Below are 23,995 nucleotides of genomic sequence, written 5' to 3'. Positions count from 1 at the left end.
ATCAAAATTAGTACATACATATATTATGTCAAGCAAAAATGTTTACATGCTGATTTCTTTTTCTGTCATGTAAAGTGCAGGAAAATTTCCACTTCCATCACTGTCAATATTTCTATTACCATCATCATTTATATTACTATAATTCTGTACACATACTGTAGAGTGTAATGCAGCCCAGAGTTTTACCTGCTGAGATGTAACCTCTTCCCAATTATTCCCAGGCCCACAAATATTATTTTCCCAGGCCTAGGGTTAACAGGAGGAAACAGTAAAAGATAAGAAAAGGAGAAGAGAATAGAAGAGGTTGAGAGAAAGGAGTGGGAAAAACCAGGATGGTTAAAGAAAAATGTTAAACGCCTGACTAAATAAGTCTCCAAATCAATTAATTCTTTCTGTGTCATGGACCTCAGACAGTGTGTACAAAGCTATGTTATTACATATTTCCGAGAGCTCAAAACACTCAAAAGGTTGTGAAAGCTGCAGGTAATGCTGCAATGAATATGGCATGAGAATATCACAAAGACATCTAATAGAACACTGGGCTATTAAAGAGCTAATTGTCGCCTCTGCATATGATACTGGACACAGTATAAATCAAAAGTATAATGTCACTTGCAATTTCATTTCAGGGTATCAAACATTTATTGGTCAAGCCTTAATAAACAGACTTAGGTTCCTTTGTGAATGCATTCACATCACTATTAAGTATAAGGGGGGGGGGGACTATCAGGTACTAAAGCACAACTATATTCCACTTGTCATGAAATTGACTTGTTTCTTGTTTTCAACTGTGATATCGTACATGTGTTGAATATATACAACACAAAATTACAGAAAATCACACTTTACGAGAAAAGAAAGAAATGCCACACTTCAACATGGCAATATCACAAAACTGAACATGAAAAAGAAAATGTACAACGTGTGACGAAGATTGTACTGTTCAAAGAGATATGATGACTTGAGAGAGAACAATAAGTTTGCGTTTACTTTGAGGAGGAAGTATAACATAAAGTCTGATTTATATCTCTTCTTCTCTCTTACTTGAGACTTCCTGTGGTCGCCGACCTCGCCTTCCTTGAAACCTTGAGCTGCCGCAGCTTGTCGCCTTGTGTCATCGTCTGTGAGGAGCTGATGGAGGAGCGGAGCTTGTAGGACTCACCGGGTTGCTATGGAGATAAAGGCAAGGGATGACATGGCATAAGGTCACAATGACTATCAGACTTTGCCAATTACTACTTGGCGTTTATGGGCCCCTAATGCACCACGGAAAAGGTGCACATGGCAGTGCATCATTGTCCCTTCATCCACACAGGAAGAATTAGCACTACAGGTCAAGGGTAGCATCATCGTGCTGATCTACTCTGGGAATGACTGCAAACTCATTGCAGGTGGTGCACTGATCAATTCAAACAAAATATGCTACCAGGTAGAATTAATCTTGTGATAGAGGCATGTAACAGCAAATAAAGTGAAGTTGTTCTGAGTTTTTTCTTCTTTTTTTTTTTATTTGTGAAATTCTGTTTTCAGGGTTTTTGTTCTTGTTGTTCCTACAGAGATGTACATTAAACCACAAACTGGAGGGTCAAAGGTCATATTTCATGACAGGAAATGATGAATCAATCACTGACTACAGGCATGTAACACTCACAAGATGGCACACATGCATGCTGGGTTTTTGGTTTGTTTTTTTCATAATTCAAAATGACAGATACACAGTAGATTAAAGCCCTTTTTACCCAAATAAACCAACCAAACCTCAAAACCTCACTGGAATCAAGGAGAAAAATGCTTCAGAGACACTGACTGATGAAGAAAAACTTTGACATGACACTTGTACATCAAATGAAGTGTTCTCTGACTCTAACTCTCTTTTACAAAAGTTATTCACATATTCTGAATGTAAATAGCAGCAATATTTGTTGAAAGATGAAAAATTTGAAGAAGTAACATACGTTCACTTGACGTTTATAAAAGAAGAATGAATCATTTGATATCTCAATCTAATCAAAACATCCAGAGGGTGGGGTCAAAAACAGAAGGTCTTGCTCTGCAAATGCAGAATAGTGAAGGATCAGTAGGATCTTGAAGGGCTCCATTTCATGAAATTTGTCAGCCCTGACAAGTTGTCAGTCTTTCAATCACCATAGTAACAATCAGTGACCGGACCTTCTCAGTCAATCAAAAAACAAGGAGTTTATGGAACATTGGTCAAAGACTAGCAACTTGTCAGGGCAGAAAACTTTTATGAAACACTGCCCAGGAGTATGGAATAACTATTGTGGTAATGTCAGAAGGGGCAAATCAATAAATGACTTGGAAGGGTACAGCAGTGTTCTATTCCCTACCCCACCCCACCTCCACCCCTCCTGCTTGTTTGTTAGACAACTCTCGCTTTGTCTCCCTCTCTACCCACTTCTCAAGGTAAAATGAAAATAAATGTCATGCACATGTACGCAACCATTTCTCAGAATAATTCAGTACAGGCAGTTAGTGCTATCACCCCACTGACTACTCCCAATAGGTGTTCTGCATGAGTTAACTCTTCAAGGCTGGATGCACCAAAGACATATCTTCCCCTCTCCATTGTTCAAACAATGGCATCTTGACCCTCCCCTACAGTTGGAGGTGCCCGCTTGGATGGTATAAAGCACCAGCCGGCTTTTGTTCCCTTACCACTGAAGATCAATGGCTTGAATTCAAAGGGCCCAGCCTAGGGCTATATCATGACGTGGATGGGTGAGTATGAATGGAGGTTACCCCAGTCTGGTCAGAATAGATAAAGTATGGATTACTTTCCATTGTACCACAAAGCTGAAGATGCTATCTTGTGTGGCTGAAGATGATTAAGGATGGGTGAAGTGGCACAAGGAGAGGAAAAGACAGCGTGTGAGATCAAAAGGTGTCTTGCTCCGTACAGTGGCTCTCAATAGTGCAATAGATACTTAAAACTATTACATATGGGTCCAAACATTTGTGTTGTTGTATACCCTATTTTCCCCCACAATTCTACACTTCTACCTTTTCAAGAAATATGTAAAAACACAAAATCTTACACACACACACACACTCAGACACAAACACTGCCTGTATGCACTCATGCTTGCAAAGACTTTCTCTCATTGACCTATGATTGTAACTTGCACACAGATCAGTTTTTAATTGCAAATGTGTCATATTAGAGATATCCTACAGTCCTCATTTCAACCCTACCTACATGTGTATTTTTCAACAAGACACCACAGACCTTGATCATACAATTTAACACAATCTGCATTTGAGACCATGCCAACATTACCTACAAATTTCAGAAAGGTCACATCTAATAGCATGTTTTACCGTATAAGGTGAACAATGTTGATGTCCCATAATGATACTTCCTGAAGGAATAATCCCTTTTTGCATCTTACCCCTCAAGTTGGAAGCATGAATACGGATGAAGATTCTACAGGCTTTTTAGACACATTTTTCTTCTCACCTTGTTTTTTTCCATCTTATGCCCTCGAGAAACGTGAAATCCTTGCAAGTTTTCAAAAACAGTCAACGGTAGCACTGACACTTTGCAATAATCCTGAATAGAGTGTGCTTTAATGAATATGCCAAGTACCAGGATTATCTGAAAAACACTTCATAGTGGTTGCTATGGATTTCTAAATCCATAATGGATTTCTAAATCCCCTTTTGTGTGCACAAAACATGAAGCCTATGAAACTGAGTCAGCAATGAATCACTCAGTTTACAACACGTTTCCACAGAAGTATTAAAATTCCTACTTTTTTTTTTTTTTTTTTTCATACCTTCAAAGCTGGCTGTTTCTTCTTTACAAATGTGACCTAACTAAAGAAAGGTTTACCATGCCACCTACTGTTGATTTTGTAATACAAGGTCACTTGTGTGGATACCCACCGAGTCTATGCCCTTGTCATTGTGGGTCTATATCACCATACATTTCTCTACATTGCCTAATGCACCTATTCAGCAAACCAAGGTTGCAAGTGTTCTATGCCAGGTGCACATTCTTGGAACAGCTTGCATCTGAAGGCTGTGACGTTCTACATACTGTCTCCTCATCCTACTACAGATCCATCAACTGAGTATATCTTTCTTTCAGGCGTGGATGTTTTTCTCAGCATTTCCACTGAATCTCTCTATCTCTGCCCATTTGAATTTCTTCGCATTTCTGTCCTTCCATCTTCTTTCCAGCTTGCTTTCCCTATTCTGCATTTCTATCTCTTTGTTCAAGGCTCTTTCAATGTAATTAAAGAACTTGTTGGTAAACGTGTACAGAAACGTGTATGCTATCAATGTAACTTCAATAGCTGTCTGCAAGCAAACTTCAATCGCATTTGTCCACAACATGGTCTCTACAGAGGTCTTTTCAGTCAACTTGTACATAATCATGGGTGCAGGTTTATACTCTGAATGGTTTGACCTCTGTTAGGTGACTGAGGGGTGGAGTTTGGCATGACTGAATTATTACTTTCTCCATGGTGCATTTACATAGTATACTACTGCCATGTGTATGTGAAGTCTTCATTGCATATTTTGATTTACAGATTAAAGTTTGTGATACAGCTATTATATCTATTCATTTCAACATATTCTGACTAGATTACAAGATCAACAAATGAATGCTGTTTCACTCCTAGGTCATGTACAATGGAATGTGCAATGTCATGTACAGTTAGCAGTCAGAAGAGGAGAATCAATTTTAGTGCGTGAACACTCCATAACTCTATATGAATTTAAGCATTTAGAAATGCATTTCACGTACGTAATTCCATAATGCAATCTGTCATTTAAAGTGTGAAACCCCCTCTTCAGTTCAATATATTTAATTCATTTATTCATCCTAATCAGGGGTATACTAACTACTATTCTTGGGAGTCCCGCAACACTACAAAAAAGTAATGATTAATTAAAAATACACAAATTAATAAATCAAGATTCCATTAGAATTCCAAAGAGTGAATGTTCCACTCTTTGAATCTATTCCCTCCCCTCCTCCACTCACCCCGTATGACATCGTCCGGTCGTTATCATTGATGGTGATGTCGTCCACAGCGCTGAGTATCCTCGACACGCTGTTCTTATTTGCAACCTGTCCCTCTCTAGCCTTCTTCCTAAAGATGTCACCTTGTACCCACATACTGGCTTGCTTCCTGAGAGGGAGAAAAACACACAAAAACAATAACACACACTGTGCAGCAAGCTAAGGTGGGAATACACAGATTTTGTTCCCATGCTTCAGACAGATGATATATTTCTACTTCAGTTTCTTTCTTTAAGGCATGCTATGACAGAACAGGGAAACTGTATTCCAGATGACTGATAAAAGTGTGAAATCAAACTAAGAATTACATTTCATTCAAAATAAATATGTAAACTCAATGTACAGTATCATATGTTTTCACTAGGGGGAAAATGCACATGGAAACCATACAAGCAAATCAAATGCAACATTATTGCCTCAAAAATCATTAATTGGAATGCATGCTGTTATAAAAAAAAAAAAAAAAATCATTTCAAGAAACTGGTTAAAAAAGGAGAAAATGCATCCCCTACATCAAATTTATCAGGAGTTACATGAATTTGCAGTACTGACCCTACATGGAGAGGGTTTAGAGTTGCTTTGGAGTCTTTGAAAGAAAGTGATTATCCTTTTTAACAGTGAGAAGAAAGAAGAAGGGCATTCATTTCCTTGTCTAATTGAATGATACAAGGTCAGCTGTATCACTGCTGCATCTTACCATGTGAAAATACTGTACATCATTTCCAAATGTTCACATTTTGCTCTGATTTGTTTGAACTACACTGTTCTGTGTGTTGCAGTCATATCACCCTTTACATAACACCCAACAGACCAGTTTACGAACACATTCAAATTCCATGCATATTTTTTATTGTTCCTGACAACCAGAAAGCTTGCCCAAGGCATGCCAACATTACAACAATTCATGTATGCAGGGTGGATTCCAAGTACTGAAGTTTATCCATTACGAACAGTTTAACCCTAAAAAGACTGGGCTATTTTGGTAGCTCGAAAGACTGGGGGGGGGGGGGGGGGGCCTAAAGGGCCCCCCCTTAAGATCTCGGCCGTGGATCGCGCGATCGCCGCGGAAATTTGCACAATGGTAGTGTGCGATGTAATCTACAAGATCGTATATCTAAATTTTCCAAAATAGTCTTCTTTTATTTTATTTTGATTAATTATGCTAATTTATGCGAGAAATCAGACTTTTTTATCTAAATCAGTAAATAAAGCTCCAAAAGTGCTCATTTTTGGTCTAGATATTCTTTGTAGCATTCTTAGCAAATGTACTTGAAAAAAAATTCAGTATCAAAATTAATTTCTTATTTATTTTATTGTTTTATGAATTTCTTATGTATATCATTGTTTTTTCGACCTTTTGTTTTCGTTGTTTTTTTCAGCAAAATTTGTGGCAGACCCTTTTTGAAGAATAATACTACTAAAACAAATTGATTTTAGCCATTGAGAGTAAAAATAAGCATATTTATATGAACCATGTGATAAAACTCAATTTGTATTGACTTTGTACACAAAATCGCATTTTTGAGCCATTTTCGGTCTCACGTGCATGTACAAAAAGTTATGTAACTTCAGAACCGTACCCCCGGGCGTCACAAATTTGGTGTCAAAATGTGCGGGAAACTCGAAAGAAAAAAGTCACAGAGCATCGCGGCGAGAGCATTGCGTGTTGCTGAGTAATCGCGCGAAATGTCGAGGGGGGGGGGGTGCCTTTTAGGCCCCCCCAGTCTTTTTAGGGTTAATGGGAAAGCTTGTTACTTGGACCAAATAAATGAAACAATAATAAATTTGACTACATTTGATAGTAAATCGGTCATTTGTATGGATACTCACTCCTCCATATAGTGCTGCTGAGGCCCAATGACAGAGCCTGGCCTACATATCCTAATCCAGGCGATGGTCTCAGCCGCTGTGAACCGGTAGTGCTTCATGATGTAGCAGCCTATCAGTGTGCCTGTCCGCCCAAGGCCGGCTGGAAACCAAGGCAACCACAGAAAAAAAAAAAGGAACGAAAATTCTAATGTCATCCAAAGTTTTGACATGTACACATATGTATCATCAAAGTTACATATAAAATGACCAAACTGCAGAATTACTTTGCTCAGTGCATTATCCCCTCAATCTCTGTATTTCATCACAAAGCTTTGCTGTAGAAACACTACTGTCTACGCTATATATATTTTGCACGGTTGGTTTTTTTTTCTCATAAATGTTGCATATTGTGTGGTATTTGTGAATCTGATAACAAAGAAAAACTATAAGCTCTTATCCAGTGTGTATAAAAACATATTAAATTGATAAACAGCACAAGAGGTTCTCTGCTGTGTAAACTTTTTGTAATCAACATCCAACGAGACTACCAAATCATACTACATAGAATACATAGCATTATCGTTTGCGGAAGATTCCCATGCATCTTCTACTCAAGTAATTTAAACAGTTGTGGGCTTACAACAATATACCAATTTATTTGTTCACTCATCACTTATAAACGATGGTTACCTACCAGTTTTCATAATAAATCACAACCTAGAAATTATTGGCAAACTTGGTAACACACAGGTTTTAATACATTGTTAGAATAAACTATGCAGTATAAAGTTCTAAAATTTATACTGACGACACAGTCTGGCTTTGAAGGTAACATTTATTTTCTCAATACATGAGATTAGTATCTACTACAATATAGCAATATTCAAAACCAAGTGTTAGTGGCAATAAAAGTAATAACAGCTAGGGTGCTTTAAGCACCCATTTGACCAATAAGGCAGCTACAACTTACTGTCAGGCAATCAAAATGAATGGGCTCTTGCCTGTTTTAATAAAGTATGCGGCATTTGCCTGTTTTGATGAAGTATGGGGCCCTTTTCTGTTTCAGTACATTATGGGGACCTTGCCTGCCTTTAAAGTGGGACCAATGCCTACATGTACATTCCGTGTGGGCCAGTGGAAGAAACACACTTGTATTCTTTGTATTGTCAAGTAAGCAATGCAATGATAAGTGCCCATATCACACCATTTGGATTGTGAGTTACCACAATACACAACACAAAGAATGGGTGACCAAACGAAAGAAACAATAGAAGGAATTCCAAGAGAACACATACAAGGTCGTTCAGAGAGATTTATACTATTGATTTCGCACATCAAAATCAATGGGCATTTCTCTTGGGATTTCTCACACTATGGAGTGATGCCCAGCATTCTCCTCTTACACTGCAATACAGTGGATGCCAGTGTACTGGTTTCTAAATATTACGGTCCAGGCTGCCATTAGATATAAACATGACGGTCAAGTTCCATGCCTTGCTACTCACAGGGAAAGATTCATTTCCAATTCCAAGGGAGAAATTACTGAGAATTTCTCAGGTCAATGTCTGCAATAGAGCTGTTGATATTACTAAGAGTTCACCCTGAAGGAAACCAGAACCTCTGACCTATTTTGATCATGACCTACATACAACAACCTACAAAGAAAAACGGATAACACCTCGCATAACACCTAGTATAGACTGTAATAATGAAGAAAGTTTCCATGGTAACCAACAAACTCAAAGAGGCAACACTACCACAGTGTCAGAAATATGCAAAGATACTTTGATGCTACATTGCATCCCTACCAATGTCTTACACGCGGGCAGAGTATGACATACAAATAGGTTCTGTCAACAATTGAATAAAAATAGAGTTTGGAAACAAAATAAGAAATAGACTGAAAGAGAGATCATCAATATTTTCCTCGATGGCATACGACTTTAGTATCACTTCAACTATATGCCGTTAAGGAATAATGAGTCATGTCATTGTAATGACGATTACAAACAAGACTGAGAATGGCAATGTTTCATCAATATTAAAGCAATAATAGCACATACTTTAGCGACACCTATTCTACTAATATTGCTACATTTACTCAAATCAAATGAATAGATATGAAGGTCAACTTGTCCTTTGATATTGTACTACTGTGTGACAGTATGTTTTTATTCACATATCTACAGGAAGAGAGAAAATGGCACTATCATAGTATCAAGACTACCTTTGTATGTGCCTACATGCACAACGGATACCCGTATATTTTCCCATACTCAGGCAGAGGTTAGATTTACTGCTGAGCATCATGCTTCACACGGCACACATGTATGGGTATTACACCGCGGTGCATTAATCACACAACCATTCAGCCTCGTAATGATCAAATTGTGTCACTACATTAGCTCTGTAAAACTCATCTGTGATCTAATGCTTCCCTAATGACTGGAGAAAATACAGAGAGTTGACGGAGGTTGTGGGGAATTCTGAATCCCTCACTTCAAGTTAGCCTGTCCTTCACCTGATGTAAGGTATTAAGCAACTTATGTGAGGTAATACAGCATAATTCAAACTTCTGACACATCAAATATGTAATTTACAATTATCCCCATTATTTTTAAAATGGTCTTCTAAAATGATTACAGACATAAATTCAATGTTACCTTTCATAATCTTAACCATGTCCCATGCATATCAAAGGGCTCTGAAAATCCAATCAGTTATGCCTCTTGATATAGTGTTTAGGTTGCAATTCAAGCTACGACCATTTTCCTATCAAAAAGATGTAAATACTGCATTGCTGAGAGTCAGTAGGTTGACTCTAAATTTTGAGGGTAATTGAGATGTCAATTTCATGCAAATGTAATACTTCTCTACACTATGATGCACATCTAAAAGTGTTTCTGATCTTGTTTTAAACCCAACCAATCACAAACAATTTCATACAAGTGCAAACAAGACCCTACTCCACTCTACCATGAGGTGCACTATCTCACAAGAGATTTGAGCAATCACACAGCACTAAAATATGGTAAGGCATTAAAACTACAAAGTACCCCACACGCAAGATCAAGAAAGTGTGATTATGCAATGTACACTCATGAGCAGTATCCCATGATGCAATTCATGGGAATCCCAGCTTTGCAGTAGTCTCATTTCAGCTGTAAGCTAATTTCTCCAGTCCATCTCTCCCCTCTCTCTCTCTCTTCAATTATTTCTCTATCCCTAAACTTCTCATCCTTTTTGTCTTTTAGTCAGAGTCTCCTCTTCCCGATGCCTCTTCCTTTTCCTGTCTGTATAAAACAACTTTCTCCATCCATTTCTTTCATTCTCCACTGCTGAAGACCAGCTGTTCAGTCTGCTTCAGCTATCTTTAGTGACTCGCATTTCCTCACTCATTAATTCTTGTGTCTTTGTCTGGCTACGTTCCTCCACAACCCCACTCCTTGTTATCAATCAACCCTCATCCTGAAGTTTTGTACATGCAGACATGACATTTAAAAGGCTACATATGATGTGAATGTAGCTACCCCCGCGTCTTCAGGAGGGGTTGGAGAGGAGTTGAGTATGTGTTCAGACAGTTAACCCGTTGAAGACGAGTCCCGTGTATACTCAAGCAGGGGTCAATGGGAAATACGTGTTGTAGCAAGGTCAGTACGTCCTCAATGGGTTAAAATGAAGGGGGTGTTACAGCATATTTTGGTAAATTGCACATTTTGGTAATTTACCAAAATGTGCCAATTTACCAAAATGTGCCGTAACAGGGGGGTCCCTAAAGCGTGTAAGACCCTTCGTCATAATTATACTGCAGAATCCTTGACTGTAGATTTACATGTAGCCTCATTCTGGGCTGGACACGTATGTATACACATCTGCTCTGGGCACTTGCTTGCTTCATATGTCAGAATCATCCTCTGGTGCTCATTACCCACAAACTAAAAATGAATACTTTGGCTAAATATATGAGCTACTGAAGTTATCATCCTAGCATTGACTTTCTAAACAGATATCTCATGAACATCTGACATTACATAGTTGAACTGAACCCTACACAACTCAAGTGTTAGAGAAGACACCACACATACATGATATACATCACACCAGCCTCACCTTTACAATGGACTGCCAGGGCTCCCTCAGCATTCTCTGATAACGTGAGGAACTTCTGGAGGATGGCATCGCTGGGCGTGCTGCCGTCGATGAAGAACAGATCGTAGTGGTCAAAGCCGGCGTCGGTGAACCGCCTGGCGTCGTAGATCTTCTTGTTCAGCCGGACTATCGCTGTGATGTTGTGTTTTCTGAAGTAGGGAAAGTATGCCTCGGGTGCATGGTAGGGATAGCCTATCACAAAGAAAGACGTTTAATGGATACATGGAGAGTCACCTATTACTTCTCAGGATTTGATATAAGGTAATGTATGTCAGTAGTTAGGCTAGCATCCAGGCTGAGGGCTGATCAAGCTCCAATAAATATCACGCTAATTCAATTTGCATACTTACATATATTTACAAGTCTTTTTACTTACAAGCCCCTACATATACTAGGCGAGTGGGTAACAAAGATGCTCTAGTGTTGTATATAATAATGGAAGCGCTCCCAACCTTGACTATTAATTGCATTTATTGTAACTTGGGTAAAGAATAAGGTAAATAATTATCTAAAGAACAAAAAAACAAGATGAGTCTGGATACTGGGCTGCAACATGGCAAAGACAGTACACATTGGAAAAGGAGTGCTCTAGCTTTGTAACTCACTATTCTGTCTCATTCAAAACAATCTCAAAATATCCTACACAAACATCTCAACATTTTCTATGCATGATATACATGCATCCTTGAAGTTCACTGCCCCATCATGAAAAAGCACTTTGATAATTAAGTAAAAATATGACCCAAGGTTATGACTCTTTGAAATTGAGTTGGAAAAAAAAAAGACATTCCAATTTACTCTTAGTTGTTGGTACTGCGCTAAACCTTCCATACCTTCATGTCTTCATTCAACCAAGAAATGACAGGGATGATACAAGTCAATCTTGATTTTTTTTTTATATTTCTTTTTCTTCACAAATATTTGTTGTTGGTTTTGTTTTTTTTTGTTTTTTACCATTTTCAATCTTGCTCTTTGGGTGGGGTCCACTGAAGGCCAGAAATTTATTTGGTACAATCCAGTTGAAGTCGCCATTCTCCACTCTCTGCAAAAGAGCAAGGTCAAAAACAGAAATGATTAGTTATATTGTCCAATGGATGTAAATTAATTGCTTGAGGTAAAGGCTGCAATAGCATTCAGCACTCAGTCAAGCCATCAAAACACATTATCTATTCAGTTGTTCCGCTAGCTGCTTCCAAATATATGCAGACGTCACATTCTAGGTATGCAATCCAATAGAGTGTGATAAAATGAGGAATACAATGGCTTTTGTAGATGGTATCTACACAGCACAATAAATCCGCATGCCAGACAGCTTGGTACAAACCAAACTCAATGCCGGACCTTGAAATCTGATCTGAAGACCTGCTTTTTTCCAGCAACTTTGTGAATGATGTGTGACACTCTATGGGAGCCGGGTACCTTTGAATGTTATACAGATAAATAGTGCTACATATAAAGCTGTTCATCATCATCATCATCATCATCCACATTTGTGCACAAACCAAGAGAAGAGTTTTGAGTTTTGGTACATACAGTCTATTTTTCACAGTAGCAACTCCATATATAATGTAAATCTCTTTTACCTTGCATTTGAAGTAATTGCAAACTTATATTGCCCCCTCTTAAATTTAGTCATCTATGTTTCTCTGAGAAGATGACAGAAATTCATGTCGCCACTCTAAATCAAATTTACCCTGTTTTCCACTGTCACTAGAATTATGTACTGGGCATTCAGTGAAATCCAAGAATATTCAAGCATCTGTTAATTTCTTCTACATGTCACAGCAGTAGTTTGACACTAATTGGACACATGTTGTATCACTGACAACCATTGGTATTTAACGTGCTCCAGAAACTTTAATGGTTCACACATTGGGGGGGGGGGGGTTATTCTTGAATGCCATATGTGCACTTAAATCACTGTCAGACTGAGTATTTTCTTTTATGTGTGATGTAGTGTGTGAGATTAAGTCATGGTACAGAAGGTATAAAAAGCATTGTTTACAACTCTGCTGCATATAAACTGAATTTAAAAGCAGTTGAGGGTGGCACTATCCATTCTAGCACTTTTGTTACTGTTGTTGTTGTTGACTTGTCCGGTCTCAAGACAAGGATTTTCTGAATCCCTGCCATGGAATAAGAGTCAAGTGTGGGACTGGGAAGAGAAAAAAAGCACTGACAGTTGGCATGACTTTGGGGCAAAATCTTGACATAGTGTGGGAAAGTTTACACAATGCCACAGAATCACCAACACGGCTCTGTTTATCTTGAACTGTAGACACGCCTGCTATGAATGAGTGGGCACCAACAATGCTGTGGAAACCAGCAAATTTGACAATTGCTATCCACACATACTGTCCTATAGCAGGTTTGATTGCAAGCAACCCAAGTGTTGACATCATGTATAACAAAAAAAAAAAAAAAAAGAAAGATATGCTGGCAAATGTACCTTGTAGTATGAAGCATGTGTGATCTTTATAGGATGTCATCATGCATGCCAAGGATGTAGAGCCTAGCTCTATAAACATGCCACTTTCAGGTTTTGTGTGGGAGGAAAGATTTCAGGTCTTTCCACCATCTCCTCGACATAAAATTAGAATGGCTCTTTTGAAGCTCATTATCATACATTGTACATGCTGTGCACATGTGGTGTGTGATGAATGTGTGTATGCATGTGTATTATGTGTATTATACATTGTATACTCTGTGTTCATATGCATGTGATGGGTGGAAAGATTGTACAACATGTAGGATATTCGTGCATAGGTGTACACTATGTATGTGTCTGTACCAGAAAACGATATGACCAACAAGCAAATATAAAACTGAACAGTATTAAACCTGCTAGACTGCAATGTATTGTAATGTACCTTACAAGAGTTTGGTAGGTTATTAGTGTACATTGACATTATGTCTGGACCCTAGAGATCGACTGCAGGGTTATGTGAACAAGTCCATGTGTGCCTTTATTACTGGGTGAGATTAAAGGACATGTGCAAAAGTTATGATTTTTCAAAGTTTCAGTGCTGCCAGATGAGAAACAACTACTACATTTTGTGATGCCACATGTGTAGAAGGTTTTTTTTTAAAGAAAATAAAAAGAGAATTCTACAAAATTCGACTTTTTTTGTTGTTGAAAAGTACACATTCCCTTGACTCGTTACCGACATACGTTAAGTAATATCATTTCCTGTGCCTTCTGAAAGAGACAAGTCAAGTGCTCTTGTATTATGCCAATAAAGTAAAAATATATAAATTAAGATGAACTTGTCCTTTAAGGATGGAATCTAGATGCAGAAACACTGAGTGTGCTCACAGCGCTGCAACACAACAAAGCTTTCTAAACAGCATGGATACATCAGCATCCACGTGATAATCTCAACTATCACTGGAACAATCATCACTAATTCTTTCATTCATTTGAAATGCCAATGTTAAAAAAAAAAAAAAATAGCACAGTACTTAACTAACACAGGTACATCTCAAAATTTGACTGACACATATTTTGAATATTTCTGAATTTTCTGCATTATTTATAACAGGTACAAAGTTTCGATCATACTGTGGTGGAGATATTTCCCAGATCCACTATAACAGTTTGAACAGGCTTCATTCACAAAACCACTGATGCAATGTGTGCAGGCCAATGGCAGACATGGCTAAGGCCCTCCCGGAGTTCAATGACCAATTACAGTGGAGTGACTTCTCCAACAAAATTGCCCTGGGAGGAACCAACAGCATGTATTCAGCCCCCAGGAAGCGGAATTCAGAGTAGAGACAGCGATGGGGAAATGATGCTGTAGCCAGGGAGGGGGATTTAATTGTAAAATACTGGTGGAAGGAAATCATCTCAAAATTGGATGCTCATGCACCTTCCCGCATTCCTACACAGCAATCGAGAATTAATTGCGCTGCGCACTTGGGATGGAACGGAAATCAGATTCAGATGCATATCACTCAGCTGGCTGGAGAGGGCATAATTTGTGAAATTAACTTGCAATATTTGGGGGCACGTGCAGATTATATGCTAAGGAATGACCGTCTGCAGCAAATACACAGTTTGATATTGGCTCCTCTGTGGATGCGTATAAATAGGAATCTGTATGAATCATGAATACAGACCTGCAGTGGATGGTGTTTTCAAAGAAGCAATCAAAGAGGACCAGAGATTTGAGGCACTTATTGTAAATGCTACCTGGGTTGAAAACATGATCACGTTTCTGCTCCCTTTTGGCAGTCACATCCAAAAATAGGAGAGCAATTTCAGTTGACATTATGGGCCATGTTAAAGTACAATGTATGTGAAACATCTCTACAATACAAGGTAATCGTGCTACCGTACTATGAAGTGATGTGGCCCCAAAAAATCCCCCTTTCCCCTTCTTTATACACACTAAACATGTAGTAACACCCCATCTGTGAGGTATACATCATCTATCTATCCTGATCAATTGATTAAATCAATCAAACAATCAATCAACCACTAATCTCTCTTTCCATGTTCTGGTATGTATGCATCTATGTTCGATTTAACACATAGGCCCTATCGATTTCTTTTCCTCCACTAGATAATTTCAGCATTTTACATTTTGGCCTCTAGATACCATTTTAACCATCTACAAAGAAGGAGCCAGAATCTTAAATGCTGTGTCGTTCAATAATTCTGACGAAAGTTCAAGTAATTTGATTTAGGCCCTTGTGATGAAATTAACTTGATTATGATGAATGACTGTATCCCTGCATTTGACATGTTATCTCCGTCACCGATGCAGGATACATGTACCTTACAGGATGTTGAATGTAGTGATTAATGAAGCAAAAAATACATGTTAAGCCCTCAGGCATGATGGGATAAATCCACTGAGGAACATCAAAATAAGAGTTGCCTACTTGGGGATCAATAAGGCACAGAAAGTGTGAGAGTGGGCATCACAGGGCAGAGAATACTTGGGGAGGAACGATTTCTTTTTTTGAAGACCTCTTAGAAGTGTCTGGCTGTCTCTGGCATGACTGTAATCTGGTATATTGACCTCTCCTTGTCCACAGGCAGAAGATTCCTGTTTCATTTTGGCAGGATCAGACTCATCCTCTAAATCCTACATCACCAAAAATATGCTTCATAATGGTTCAATCAAAACACTTCATCCTCTTTATAAAGCTATAGCGTACCTCTACTCACATTTCAAGGGGCAATTATGGGTACAGTGGCATGCACCCTGCAATGACATTTTTGTGACTTTATGAAGTGCTATTTTCAAAGGTACATGTAGCTCCCTTGATACTTTTATTACATTTTCCAAGATTTTAGTTATTGCTACTGGCAAAGTGACTCCATCATTGTCTACTTCTGTTGAGGCAGCAGCATACTTATAGTATTGAACATGCACCTCAAAGTCTAAGTTCTAAACTATGCAAAGTGTTTGAAGTCTGTTGTATGAATTGCGTACAACATGTAAATATAGGTCAATAACTATTCTCCATACGTCTTGAGATTACATAAATAATATAAATATGAATTTGAATAGAAATATATTATACCCACACTTCAGAATAAAAAGCCAAATGCATAATTAGTCTCCAGTACTAAAAAACAAACAAAACAAACTACAATAAGTTGATATTCTGACACCAAAGTCAAGAGAAGTATCAAAACAAGTCCTTTAATTGTAGTTGATTCCGTAATGACAAACATGTAAATGCTGAGATCGGTAGTTTTGCACAATTGTGTACACTAGAGAAACAACACGAGATATGAAACTCGTCACTTTAAGATGGCATAGGCACCTGTCACGATAGCCTGACTAATCCGTATTGTGCAGGAAGACCAGCCGTCACATGAACATTATGTCCAATAAAAAATGATAAAGATATGACATTTAGTTATGATGATATGATCGATCATTGGACATCATCTCTAAATCACAAAATGGTGCCTAGATGACGTCACAGGTAAGTTAATGCTATGACAAGTTTTCTTCATCTAGATACTGACATGAGATAGAATGACTGAAACTTTCGTGTTAATTGGTCAAGTCACTGTACAGATACTGCGCTTACAAAATTCGTCAGAAAGAAAGAAGAAAAAGATAAATGGAAGATTTCTGACAAACAAAATAGGTGATAAGTTGTTAGCGTATTACCAAACAAGTCATAACCATTAAATGACCGCAAATAGCTCACTATATGACATGCAAACTGACCTATCTTCATTTACGCTACTATGCAGCATTATGTACAACAATGGCAGCTCTTCACTTTTCTTCAAATAACTTGTGATCATTATGATACATTACGAAACAGAAACTAAACATGAAAACCAAATGCCTTCATTTATGGCCAACACAGAAACTTAGTCGATGTGTAGAGGGTACAGATTTCAACCAACAATCTATCAACTTGCATCCTCTATTGGAAAATGCTCTGCAAAATTATACTTATATGCTTGTAAGTATGTACAGCAGTTTCCCTGTAATTGGGTACTACAGTAGATACAAATGGGGAGCTTCTGTGGGTTAAGTCTTGTATGGAATATTCCTCTGAACAAAACCTAATTTTGCTTTCACTGATGCTATCCAAGTGGAGAGTACCATACTATATGATCACGGGATAAGAAACCGCACAGAGTGTATGTATCTCTTTTCCCTCCCCCCCCCCCTCAAAAAAAAAACAACAACAACAAAAACAACAACAACAACAACAACAACAACTTCCATAGTGTGTTGCCAATTTGATAATCTGTTATGTTAGAGGATTATGAAAATCTGCAACAACACAAAGAATTACATCTTATGAACAACAAAGGATAAAAATGAAAGAAAAATTTTTGTTTTGATAAATCTTGTGAAACGTGTATACATAATGATTATTGTTAATAGAATATGATAAAATGTACATTTGTACATAAAATCTTAAAAATCAAAATGCACAGTACCACACAGAAATGCACTGCACAGAAACGCAATTTCTGGGGCTGCTAGGTTCAACATCACTACTTTTGAATTAGAATGAAACTGTTCTGCGTGTCCAAATCACAATAGATGGGCCCGAGCCAAGCAGATTCACTGTACAACCCCTGTGTACTTGCAAGTCACTACACTGTTCCCAGTCTACTGATAACTTTGAGTTAAATTGTCTGAGGGCAGAAAATGAGAACTTGGAATTCTATCAAATAAGATGAGCACATAAACCTGCCACATCATGAGTTAAAGTAACTGCATTGTTAGAGAGAGATGTTATAGTACTTACATGTCTAGCTGGGTAGGGAAAACAAGGAAGATATAAGGACAAGTTTACCTTAACCCGTTGAGGACAAGTCCCGAGTATACTCGGGCAGGTGTCTATGGGAATTGCGTGTTGTAGCAAAATCAAACCGTCCTCAACGGGTTAATATACATGTGGATTGAGTGAATACAGCAATATTAAGGTTAACTTTTCCTTTGAAGAGCGAGTCCTCACCTCGTAATGTTCATATTCTTCGATGTCAAAGTTCTCAAAGTCCAGGAAGCCGTGGGTGACTGCCTTGTCAATTCCCTTGAGGCAGTCCAGTAACGTGAGGTTGTAGGTACACGCACCAAATGAGGCATCTCTGCAGTAAAAGAAACAGAATGAAGCAGAATACAAAACGAGACTTGCTATAAAACTTCCTTCACACACAATTTCATTCAAGCCTTCTGCAAAGGAAGAGAATACAGTTTGTGTGCAACTGAACAATAAAACTTGCCAGTCTTTTTTTAGTAGCATCATTCATTTTTAAAGGGACTGTACAGTACTGGTTGAGGTAGGGATTCATGTTTTGAACATTCCTAAGTGAGATAATGAAACGCCTCTTATGAAATATGAAAGAGCATGTAATTTTAAGAAGGATTCAACGTTTATTTGATGAAAATTGGTTTTCAAATGGCTGAGATATCCAAAAAAGTGCTAATAATAAAAGGCGACATGCCCCAACTTTATTAGTATCTCTTTGTTTCACCTTGTTTTTGGATATCTCAGCCATTTCAAAACCGATTTTCATCGAATAAACTTTTGATACCCCTTAGAACTGCATGCTCTTTGACATCTCATAGAGTGGTTTCTGAATATCTCACAAAACGTTAAAAGCTAAATCTTCACCTTGACCAGAACTGTACACACCCTTTAACAAAACAATTAAAAGCAAAATGAGTATTGAGTCAGCTGCATCATAGATACAACTGACAAAAAGAAGGATTATGTCAATGTTTATTAGAATGTGTACATATGACATTTGACTAGGGGTGACTTTGTACATACCGTACCTCTTTTGATTTTGACTTTCCTTATACTCTACATTGTATAAAGTCTATCAATCAAGAGTTTGGCATCATCTCTGCTTATAAAAGTCCTGAAGTCAAGTGCCAAAAGCAATATTTGTGTTGGAACATTTCTATAAAATCATTTAGACATCATGTATGAAGATTGTGCTTCTATTGAAAGAGAAAACTGCACATTACATTTCCAACATAAAATCAACATACACACAAACACACACTCCAACACACATTATATTGTAAGTTGATGGCATATAGTTGAACATTGACCAACAGTGAGTAATAAGCCCAATCAATGGTCACAGAGTTCAAGGAGCCAGCCAGGGAAAACTCCACTGTATTTTATACCAGTATGCACCAATAATTATAATGTGCCAAACACACAAACCATTTCCTGTGCACCTGGAATAAACTACTGTCTAGGAAGAGCTGTTGACTGGAGTACAGTGTGAATCAATATTCAATTTCATATTTTTCTTTCATGCTTTTGTGGCACTAAAAATGCACCTGGGTTTGACAAAGCCTAACAAATGATCAAGTATCAGTTTGAACAAAACAATTATGATTGACACTTCTGGAAACTGATCTACCCATCTGGAAAAAAAGAAAAGAAAAACAAAAGGCAGCAATTACAAACAGGTTATTTGGAGAGCTTCCCTAAGATACAATGTACAGCATTCCATGTATCTATTGTACATACTTTGTACATGATACTGTGAAGTCAATTCTCTTGATAAAAGAGGACAGGCGAATAAAACCAAAGAAACAATGCTTTTATTTTTTAAGGATAGCATAGTATAGTAATGGCTGAGGTGAGAATTTCAAAGCGTTTAACTTTTTGCAATATACTTTGATACCACTTTGTGAAATGTTAAAAAGTATACAGTTCGGAAAGGAATTTAATATTTATTCGAAGAAAATCCATTTTGAAATGGATAGATATCCAAAACAAAGTCATACAAAGCAACCCTAATAAAAGGTGGGTTCCACCTTTTATTAGGATTGCTTTGTTTTAGATATCTCAGCCATTTTCAAACCAATTTTTATCAATTAACTTTTGAATTTTTCTAAGAATTATACATGCTTTTTCATATTTCATATTAGAGGTTTCCCATCATCTCAAAAAAATCATCATCAAAAAACATTGAAAACCTCAAGCCCTATCTCAAGCGCAACTGTACCATTCCTTTTAATCTTCACAACTTTTCTGTAGGACTTGTCAAGATTCAGAAATAATCCATTAAGATCACTGAACATGGCATTTGTCTATTCAAAGAACAACATGCTACCTATCAAGATGCCCCCAAGGTCTAACTGAAATGAAACTTTTTAATATTCTACGATCCTTTAGCTGAATTGTCATACATCAATTGCAAGAGGAAATTTATCCCTTATACTTTGTAAAGTATATACAGTAAAAGTCAATATTTTCGTGTGATAAATTTTTCGCACTGAGTGGCTCAAAAACATATTAGTGGGTTCTTGAATTTGCGCTGTGCGATTGTCAACCCATTCAAAATGTGCAGAGAAAGTTGTGAAGATATTTTTGTGGGTTTTAGAATCCGCGCTATTCAGAAGTAGCACAAAATATGCGAAAATCTATGTACTGTGAACATTTATAATGCATTTACACTATTGGCCAAATAGCAAATTATAGGTCATATAAATGATATTTAGAGCTGTAACTGATGCAGCTCCTGGTTAAATCCCATACCAAGCACTCAACTGTAGAATTGTAAAATGGCATCACTTGATATTTCTTCTTGCCAAACCTATTAGCGCATGAAAAAAAAAAAAAAATACTTCTCCCACGGAAAACAAGCATTCAGAGCAAGATCCAATGTTTTCTGCAGCCATGTGCCAATTCATGTTACTTGCCGAATTGTTAATTCTGGTCACCTCAGGCACAATTTGGCAATTGGGTTTGTCGCACCTTTGGTTTGTAACGCATCTGCAGGCCCTGTGGATTTACAAACTCTTTTGAGGCTTTAAATGTGAAATACTATTGACATCCACTCATGTAGGATGTAGCTTGTGGTAATGAGACAGCTAGGAGAAGCGTTTCGCATCAGGGAGCAGCCCCTGCCTCATCAATATCACTTTGGTATGACGAGAAGAAATACATGAATTTTTCCCCCTACCTTAACAAGACATATCGCTACCAGAATCGGGCCAAGCAGAGTAAAGTTGAGTTGGAAAAAACATCGTAGGGCAAGCAAGTCTAAGGTAATTGATGCGAGACTAAGGGATTATGTCAACAAGTCTGTGGAAAGAGGCCTATCTGTCAGGAAAACAGATCACAAGATTAATCGTTTATCAGAGTCTGGTTGGGCCCCATCCTTGAAGACACTGCCAGGATACATTTTGTACACTTACTTACATGGACTAGACTTGCACTGCTTGTCTTATCATGTAGTCAATTACTATTTTCCTATCAATGTGGATAAACTGGATTAATCAATCAGATGTTCCATTCAAGAATATATTTTTGTTCTTTTGTCCAACTTTAGCCAATTATATCTGGGTTCTGGTATACACGGTTAATGTCCCAAAAAAGGAAACTCCTGTATAAAAACATAATTTATGGGTGATTCTTGTGTCAACATGCTTGCTGACAAGACATGAATATCCGTTATCAAATCGCAGAGCTTCACGTACACATAGCTCCTCGATCCCATCAAATCTTGGTTTAATTTTCTAGCAGAAATTACTATCTTGTTCATTAATTCAGAAAATCAAAAATTTAGTGAATTTCCTATAATAGATAAAGAGTCTACATGGAATCAATTAAATTCACTGAATCTGCACAAATGCACCAAAAAAAGACAAATGTGCCAATCTGAGAGAGAACTATTGAAATCAATCTTCCACGTTATGTTGGTGATTTATAGTGATTAAAAACGTCGTTAACCCGTTGAGGACGAGTGCGAGTATACTCGGGCAAGTGTCTCTACAGATGGGAAATGCGTGTTGTAGCAAAATCAAACCCTCCTCAACAAGTTAAAATACTGCTACAATTGAAGTAATGTATGACGAAAATACAGCTCAAATAAAATAAGTTTTACCTTACCCAATGAAATAGCAACAATAAGTAGTTAATTTCAGAATAAACACAAACTGCTCAAAAACACAGAATTTTTATGTTGTGGGGCTAACTGTGTGAAAACATAACCAAGCAATTTTAACAATACCGCACAAAATACTGAGTTATCGTCATTATTTCTTTCTCAAACCCGAGCACTGCTAAAGAAGCAAATTAATGTTTCTTGCATCGATATGTGATTGGCAATAACTGCCAATAATTCTGCAGGTTTCCTAGTCAACTATAGAACTACAAGACTGAAAGTCTGCAGACAATTACTAAAGAATTGGTAAGTGACTATGTGACTACAATGTACATATTTAATCCTACCATATTAAAAGGTCAAGGTATAGTCTTAATTATACACCATGTAGACTGTAGTGTTCTATAAACCATATACACCGACACTACAGTGTAAGTTTTTGCTTAATGTGTTCTTGTAGATGCCCTTCCACTGACTCTTTTGTATCTATACATGTGTTTACTAAGAGATAGAAAACCAACATTCAGAACAGCACTAGGATAAATTCCCCATTTTGATATTATGCCAAGGAGGAAAAGCCAGGGCTGGCATGGGTGCCAAGAGACATCATCCAGGGTTGGGGACAGGGCAGGTGCACGCCCACCAGATGAACCCAGTCATATCCATTTCTCATTGATTCTGAATACATTCTGAATGCATCCATAGCCATTTCTATCAATGCAGGGTATTTGGATGGGTCAGACAGAGCCCACATTCTCAACTGTCACCTGTAGCATAATATGACCTTTAAACCCTAGTCCCTGTTTAGCCTCAACAACTTTTCTTGCAGCTTTGCTCAATATCAGCTCGCACTTTCTCCCACATCATCCAATGTCAAGAATACAGTGTGAATGTCATTGGCTGCATTTATCATCTTTCCCCTGTTTATTAAAAACGGCTTTCAAAAGCCGTTTCCACAGCCCTTTTCCAAAATAGTTGCGTTTATCAACTCTTCGCGAACACGCTAACTGGCCTGTCACTGCACAGCTGCATTGCGCAATTCGACCCGAGGAGAAGAGGTCATATAAGGCATGCATGGTTCGTAACTGCAGTACAAAGCTGTTTCAAAACAGCTTTGCGTTTATCTCGCTTCAAAAGGCTTCTACAAACAAAAACCTGTTTAGGAAACCTGTTTCTGACAGCACAAATTTGCGGCTTTCGAAAAGGCTTTCCGAAAAGGCTTTCAAAACAGCTTTGCGTTTATCATCTCGTAAAAATTCCCTGAAAGCCGTTTGGAAAATCTGGTTCTGCCGAGAAAAAGAGTTGATAAACGCACCCATTAACATTCATGTTTGAATGTGAAGAACACATCTTATGTACTGTATTCCATATGTAAAATTGTAATCCATTTTGCTAACTGGAACTAGCAAGAGAATTCACAAGTGGTTTGAATTTGGAATTAGAACCACAATCCTATCTTAAATGTTTAACTTCAAATCTATTCGGAGTTTTCTGCACTGAACATATCACAAATGAAATAGCAGATTTTTCCATTAAAAAAAAAAAGACATACACAGCTACTACATTCAAGCATAACTAAAATTACAAAGATCAATACAACTTTAACAGAATGGAAAGATATTGATTAAGGG

The 23,995-nt window shown here is 37.7% G+C and overlaps 1 protein-coding gene across 6 annotated transcripts in view; it reads right to left on the bottom strand.

The window, feature by feature from the left end:
* The window catches only part of LOC140236812 (dual specificity protein phosphatase CDC14A-like), an 82,515-nt gene that overhangs the window by 30,612 nt on the left and 27,908 nt on the right, over positions 1–23,995 (bottom strand). For 4 of the 6 annotated variants that reach the window (XM_072316745.1, XM_072316749.1, XM_072316746.1 and 1 more), the window contains exons 6-12: positions 18,467–18,596; positions 11,966–12,053; positions 10,973–11,203; positions 6,884–7,022; positions 5,015–5,162; positions 1,045–1,169; positions 187–246 (exon numbers count right to left, since the gene is read on the bottom strand). In XM_072316745.1, coding sequence (XP_072172846.1) covers positions 187–246; positions 1,045–1,169; positions 5,015–5,162; positions 6,884–7,022; positions 10,973–11,203; positions 11,966–12,053; positions 18,467–18,596 — 921 coding nt within the window. The remainder of the gene's footprint in view (positions 1–186; positions 247–1,044; positions 1,170–5,014; positions 5,163–6,883; positions 7,023–10,972; positions 11,204–11,965; positions 12,054–18,466; positions 18,597–23,995) is intronic. The other 2 variants (XM_072316747.1, XM_072316748.1) reach the window with 1 other exon arrangement.

The sequence above is a fragment of the Diadema setosum genome, chromosome 13 (genome assembly GCF_964275005.1).
Source record: "Diadema setosum chromosome 13, eeDiaSeto1, whole genome shotgun sequence".
Classification (NCBI taxonomy): Eukaryota; Metazoa; Echinodermata; class Echinoidea; order Diadematoida; family Diadematidae; genus Diadema; species Diadema setosum.
Note: the sequence above shows the minus strand (reverse complement) of the source record. Positions and strands in the feature narration are given on the sequence as shown.